General features: G+C 33.8%; 1 protein-coding gene across 2 annotated transcripts in view; it reads left to right on the forward strand.

Annotated features, from left to right (window-relative positions):
* CDH10 (cadherin 10) overlaps positions 1–5,797 on the forward strand; it is a 48,656-nt gene extending 42,859 nt beyond the window's left edge. The window contains exons 9-11 of one of the 2 annotated variants that reach the window (XM_042869360.1): positions 2,106–2,214; positions 4,137–4,388; positions 5,168–5,797. In XM_042869360.1, coding sequence (XP_042725294.1) covers positions 2,106–2,214; positions 4,137–4,388; positions 5,168–5,661 — 855 coding nt within the window. In that variant the 3' untranslated portion in view covers positions 5,662–5,797. The remainder of the gene's footprint in view (positions 1–2,105; positions 2,215–4,136; positions 4,389–5,167) is intronic. The other variant, XM_042869362.1, reaches the window with a different exon arrangement.
* Positions 5,798–7,566: the final 1,769 nt, after the last annotated feature.

Here is a 7,566-nt window from a genome sequence, read left to right on the forward strand (position 1 = left end):
TAGGTATGGGCAATCACAAGAGGATTACCTGATTTTCATCAGTTTAACACCTACAACAGACCACTTTCATGGTCTTCACTTGTGAAGTAAAATTGACTTGTTTTTTCTTGACTTAAAAAATACCTCTAAGTTTGTGAAAATCACTAAAGTTTTTTTGCTAGTTACTTATACAGTCATTAAATAATTAAAATCTTCATCCCTTAGCAGAAAATATTATGCTTCTATCTTTTATCTTTTATCTATTCTGCTTTCCCAGCAAGTTAATGTAGGTTTGTGTGATAAAATAAATTTAGAGGAGAAAACCCCGGATAAGAAAGCTTGCAAGATGATGCATTAAACAAATCCGGTCCCTGCCTCTTGAAGAAATTTGTTGCTGTATTCAGGATGTACAAGAGAGAAGTTGGGAGTTAATCATGCATTTGTAAAGGCAAGCAGGAGAACAGTGCAATTGTTGATGTTAAAAATGATCAGTTCTGACAAAACCTGCGATATGAAGAGAAATGGCTGGATTTGGAAGAACAGGAAGTGGAAAAACAGAGTTTAACAAGTATGCCACAGGGAAGAAATAATGTCAAAAATTAGAAGTTATTGCATGCTTGGAAAAACACTGCAATTTAAAATGATGGATGAGATATGAAGAATAACGAAGATCTAGGTTAAAGATCTAGGTTAAAGATTTCTTGTAGTTTAACACAGAAGATAGCTAAGCACCACATAGTTACTCTCTCAGTCTGCTCCCCCCCATTCCCAGTGGGATGAGGAAGAAAATTTTAAAAAAGAAAAAGAAAGAAAGAAAGTGGAATTTGTGGACTGAGATAAAAACTATGTACTAGGACAGACAAAGGAAGAGGAAAAAAAGGATAACAGTTAAGATAATTATATATATATATATACATATATATATATATACAAGACAAGTGATGCATAAGCAATTGTTCTCTACCTGCCAAATGATGCCCAGCCAGTCCACAAGAAGCTGAAAAACTCAAACATCCTTGCCTCTGTGTAGCACTGCTCAGCAACATCATGAAATATCAGTGTATTATCAACACTGTTTTTCACCCAAAGCCAAATCAAAGCATCACATCAGACACTATGAAGGAAAAATCAACTCAGTTTGAGCTGAAACCTGGACAAGAGTAAATTATTATTGGCACATATAACTGCATATATGCACCCTCCAAAAATGTTAATCATAAGTATTTTTTTATTGCTGTGGGACAAAACAAACAAAAAGAAAACCAAACACTGAAACACAATCAATGAAGATTTTAAAAAATGTATTTTATTTGGAAAGTGGCATCTTGTCAGCCTTCCATCTAGAAATTTCAGTGGATAAAAAGGCACAAGTTCATTTACCTGACAGATAAGCAAATGTTAATGAATCCCTTGCTGCTACTTCCAAACAAAAGTATTACACAAATCTTTTTGCAGGAATCACAGAAAGCATTCCAACCAAGTACCAAACAGCTATGACATATCTGTGACACTGGATTTAATCTGAGGTGGTGAATCTGCACAGTATCTTATAATGTGTCTTACAAGTAGAAATATAATCTGGTATTTAGTAGAAAGATACTCTAACATACACTTTTTAATGTTGAAAATCTTTTAAAAAAATTTACTTTAATAAGAGATAGGAAAATCTTGCTTTAGAAAAAAATGTTATTTTGAAATATTATTTGAAACTTTAACTTCCCTATTAGAAGCAATGCTTTTGATGAAATAACATTTTCATCCCGAAAGCAAAAAATCTGCTCTGAATTCTTCTCTTAGGTGTTGATTTTAGTTTTGTCACTTATATAGTTACAAAAATATATAAACATATACTGAAATAAGAAAAAAAGGAGAATTAGGTTGCCATTTTTCTTCTATGCATGTACCACCATAGAAAATCTATATGGATGCTCTTGTTACAAAGCTTACATATTTGTTTAAAATTTGTTCAGTTGATATGTCCCACAGTTTAAATATTAAATCAATATGCAAATAGTTTGAATAAGAAGTTTCTTCACTCTGCTTGTCTTAAGATATTCAAACATCAAAACCTAGATGCATTTTGTTTTATTTTGTTGTTGTTGTTTGCATTTATTTTTCTCCTGCAGCTTATCCAGACCATAAGTGCAGTAGACAAAGATGATCCTCTTGGGGGACAAAAATTTTTCTTCAGTTTAGCAGCTGTTAACCCTAATTTCACTGTTCAGGACAATGAAGGTAAAATTCTCTGATCCGTGGAAGTTTGATCTTTACTACCTGGCATGCATTCCTGCAATATTTTGAATTTACTTATATATTCCATCAACAAATAGAGAAGCCCATAAGGCTGCTGTTAACAGCAAGATAAATTTAATTTGAATGTTTGTGGTTTGGGACTTCTATATTTTCATCTGTGTATGGAAGGCAAAACTTACTTAGGAAAAAAAATAGGATAAAATGAATTATAAAGAAAATCAGTGAATGTTGGTTTGGAGTGAATAACCAAATAAAGGGAGGATAGGACAGAAGAAAGCTTAAAAAATGGCTTCACCTTCCAAGTTCAGATGTTTCACTTTAGCTTTCTGTCACATTTATGTCACCTGATTTTCTGTTTTGCTTCTTTCTGATGATTAATGAAAATTATGGCTGATAACACATGGCCACTTTGGCTTTGCTTTGATCCTTGATCAGTCCAGCTTTTATCAGGAGACATGTACAACACATCCATTTCAGCCTTCATCACCAGTTCAATAGGGAGCGCTTTAGACTACAGAAGAAATAAACGAAGGGAGATATCATAATACCTTCAAATATGTTAAAGTTTTTTGACTTGGCAGTGGGAATAATCCTCTATAAATGATGAAGATTACAGGAAGTAACAGGCTGCAAACACCATGAGGAAGATTTGGTTGAAATAAATTATATAAGTAGGTAAAGAGAATAATTGAAGTTGAACATTTAGGTACCATATAGATTTCTCACTAGCAGAGAAAGGTATTTTAAAATACATCAGACACATTGTTTTTCATGTTGAGTGAAAACAAATGACATAGATACACAAAACAAATCAAAGGATGCAGTAAAAGAGAACTTTGTGTTTCAGTTCATGGAGGCCATGAAGAAAAAAGTCATTTAATTTTTCAAACAAAAATTATGTCCTAGTGACCATGCAGAGGTATTGACCTTGGTATTTCTCTTCTATGTGAAATTATTTTCTTTATTTTGTATTAATTATTTAGTTCATCTTGAATTTGGCTCACAAAACATTTACCATTTACCTCAAGAAATTCATTTGTGTAATGACAATGAAATTTTCTTTCTAATGGATTCAATCTGAATTTTCTCCCTTTTGGATTTGCAAGTTAGCAACTCTAGTGTTGGGTCACAGTTTTAGAAGTATAAGGTAGCTTTGACAATAGAAGTAATATTCTTTTACTGTTACATACTACCTTCATTTCTTTTCTGGCTACTCAGTGAATAGATTTGATGCTGAAGCATACTACATATGTATTATTTTTTGGGCCACAAGTATAATTTAGTAAATTCACTTCTCAAAACTGTCTTTTTTTTTTTTTCCAACAAAAATTCTACTCCATGTGCAAAGGTACATAATTCATTGTTCTACAGTATGTTGAAAGTCTTTTGGTGTGGAAAATCTCATTCTGTATTTACTGATAGCATTCCCCTATGTGTTGTCACAGAAGATCCATAGGAGGAATCTTTCAGAACAGAGTGCTTGTTGAACAGCGTGAAGTGGAAGGTTATTTTTTCTCAGTTGGCCACTTCATTTCAGGGCTTTAGCCATGGAATGGAACTGTGTCGTGCACTGCATGCATTAATCCATAAAACATTTTAAGCTTTCAGAAATCCTCTTTTCAAATCGCACTCAGAGGTGTTGCAAAGGCACAGAGGAACAGGCCAGCTGTATGTAAAAAATTATAAATAGCTTTCTGATTAAATGGGAATGTCACTAGAAAAGTCAGATATGACTATGAAATGAGGACTAGCCCATTTCAAAATACTAACAGTGACATAAAATATTATACTTTGCACGTACTATATGCGATACATTCTTTATTTTCCTTTTATTTTATTTTATTTTTATTTTTTATTTTCCTATTTTATTTATGCAAAATAACATTATATTTTAATCTATCTAGATAACACTGCCAGAATTTTAACAAGAAGAAATGGCTTTAGTCGACACGAAATAAGTACATACCTCTTACCAGTGGTGATATCAGACAATGACTATCCAATCCAGAGCAGCACTGGCACACTTACCATCCGAGTTTGTGCCTGTGACAGCCGAGGGAACATGCAGTCCTGCAACGCAGAGGCCCTTCTCCTCCCTGCTGGCCTCAGTACAGGGGCACTGATTGCCATTCTCCTCTGCATCATCATCCTGCTGGGTAAGAAAAATGTATCTTTCCTCCTAGAGCAAATGCTTCAGGTCTAACACACAAAAAATCATGCAGGTTGGCAGAATAAATGATCATGGGGTTTGCTTCTTTTGCAAGAGAAACTCAATGCAAAATTAAAGGAAATAAAGGCAAAAACTGCCTGACAATTGAACGTAGTAAAAATGAAATCAAGTTTCAGACTTCTAAATGCATTTTTACTATTGTCTTGTCTTTAAGAAAGATGATCAGGCAGAAGGAATAATGTAATAAAAAATCACTTTCATGTCTTTTGTTTTAACTTTTTTTGAGATAGAGAATCTCTTGTTTAAATAAACGCTTAAAGTCATCGTGCAGTATGTATTTCACACAGAATTAGCCAGTAAATAATATTTTTACCATATTAAATCAGTTTATCCAAAGGTTTCTATGCTGTAATAAAAAATTTGTAAATTTTTTAAAGTTTCCATTTTGTGTTTCTCAGAATATACTTAATAATCTGTAGTTCAGATGGAAAACAGTTTGAACATGCTCCATACTAAAAAATGGGAAAAGACCTTCAGAGTAAACCTGGCTATTTTAAAACTCATCTAAATTACCAGAGGAGCACATAGACAAAGCTCATGGTTCTCTGCAAAAAAAGCACATTTTGATACAGTCTCTACTGTGATATAGACAGTGATCAGGTAGAAATGGACTGGCAAAATGTAGATGAAATAAAGCTGTTGTATCTGATGGAATCACTACTACAAATTGTTCTGTCCTTACCCATTCTTTCCTCTCCCTTAAAGTTATAGTGGTGCTGTTTGCTGCTCTGAAGAGGCAACGAAAGAAAGAGCCTTTGATCCTGTCTAAAGAGGACATCAGAGACAACATTGTGAGTTATAATGATGAAGGCGGTGGAGAGGAAGATACCCAAGCCTTTGATATTGGCACACTGAGGAATCCTGCAGCTATAGAAGATAAGAAGCTTCGACGAGACATTATCCCTGAAACGTTATTTGTACCACGGAGGACTCCTTCAGCACCAGATAACACAGATGTGCGAGATTTCATTAACCAAAGGTTAAAAGAGCATGATACTGATCCTTCTGCACCACCGTATGACTCGCTTGCAACCTACGCCTACGAAGGAAATGATTCAATAGCTGAATCTTTGAGCTCCTTAGAGTCGAGTACTACTGAAGGAGACCAAAACTATGATTACCTCCGAGAATGGGGCCCTCGGTTTAATAAGCTTGCTGAAATGTATGGTGGAGGAGAAAGTGACAAAGACACTTCTTAACCTACAGTAGGCTACATTCTTTGTTCCTTTGAGCGGAAGTAATTTTACAGACACCTTCTGCACTCAACAGTATTTAACATTCAGGAAAATTTTCCTGCCACTCAGCACAATGATTTCCTTTAGAATTTGTTTTCAATTTGTCCATTTATGTAATTCATTCTTTCTAGTAGGATGCCACTTGGAACGCATACAGTATTTTATTTAATCACCTTCCAAGAGCCAAAGCTATGGAAATTCAGTGTTGTCCATTTTAGTAATTAAAATTAAAAATACCTTACCTTCAGAAATTTGAACAGGGTGATAATCCCTTAAGCAACCTCATGTACAAGCCGCTTCTGTTAGGTACATGTCCTACCCTTGCAAGTGCAGCTTTTAAGAAGGCAAAGAAGAAAAAATCCAGTATGTTCTGTTCTGTACATTAAAACTGAAACAAAATGTACACGTGGTGTTAATAAGTGTAATATGCAGCTGGTTTAAAAAAAAAGTTTGTGCAACTTCATTTCATCAAATTCTATCTGCCGATGTTTTATATTTATATTTTTGTATTTATTTTTAAGAAATAAACCAGTTTTTACAACTATTTTGATGCTTTCTTGCTTTTTCTTGCCATCAGTTCCTGTCTTAAAGGAAGCATGATATTTCTCCACTGGCAGCACAGCCAAGTGTCACTGGTTCTATGCTGCTGTCTGCTGCATGCATGCAGTGCAGCCAGAAGTGCATAAACTCACGGGGAGAGGATCAAGTCATAGATCTATTTGCTTGCTCAGAAGTGTTACTTTCTACAGTTGTCATGTTTAAGAAAAGTTTTATTTTTGAACTAAGTTAATGATATCTTATTAGAAAGATGGAGTGCAATTATTTTGTCTTAAATTACATAATTCTAAAAACATGTCGATAAAATTAACCTGAGGAAAGAATTCATTTTGAAAACTTGGATTATTTATTCTAATTCTCCATTCTGGATCATGATTGCATCATTAGATGTGATCTGTAATTGCAGTGAAGAAAGTGTAGAAAGATGCAATGATGCAATATATATATAGCAATGATTTTTAAGCACCAACATTTTCCTATGGCAAATCACTTGACAAAACACTGCATTCTATTGCAACTATCTGAGGGTAAAGTAATCTCCTTTAAAGCTGCCAGGCTGAAGACTGACAAAATGTCAGAAAACTAGCACAAACTCCCACCCAATCTTCTCAGTTTTCTGATGGCTTGGAAAAGACTAGCAAAAAGAAAACCAAGCTATTAGCCAGCCATAACAGAAATCACACACTAGTTATCATATAAAGTAGGCATTCCAAGATGTTTTAAGATGTTTTTTCTTCCCACAGTCTTTAGATTACACAAACCTATTCAGTGAACAGCATTCTGGGAACTATACACATTTCTGAGATTGGATAATTTCAGAGGAAGAGCAGGATGTCATAGAGTCTATATTTACTTATTTATTGTGAAAGAAGTACATCTGAAGGACAATCTCTCCTTTTCTATCTCCCTTAACTTCTTGCTGGCATAAAATCAACAAATATTGAAAATACATTAGTTCTTTGTAAAGTGCATTGCTGCATTCTTATTATACCAGATATTTCTTCTCCTAAATTGAGAGATTAAATGCAGTGAAGTTGAAAGCTGAATACAGTGCCATTATGCAAGCTAGTTCTGTGCAATGAAGAATGAATTTTTATTGATTTGATATCAAATTAAAGTATTTGATCCATTAAGAAACTTTGAAAATTATGGATTTCTCTTCATTTCAATCAAAAATATCTTCATTTTGATATTCTTTAAAAGAAAAATAATTCTTAGATATTAAGAAATATCTTAGATATTTAGATGTTATAAAGTTCTTTTGGAAGCGTGACAGATCATGCAAAGAGTTCTTTTTTTTTTTATGACTAT

The sequence above is a fragment of the Lagopus leucura genome, unplaced genomic scaffold (genome assembly GCF_019238085.1).
Source record: "Lagopus leucura isolate 7727_CA_CO unplaced genomic scaffold, USGS_WTPT01 Super-Scaffold_100002, whole genome shotgun sequence".
In the NCBI taxonomy this organism is placed as follows: domain Eukaryota; kingdom Metazoa; phylum Chordata; class Aves; order Galliformes; family Phasianidae; genus Lagopus; species Lagopus leucura.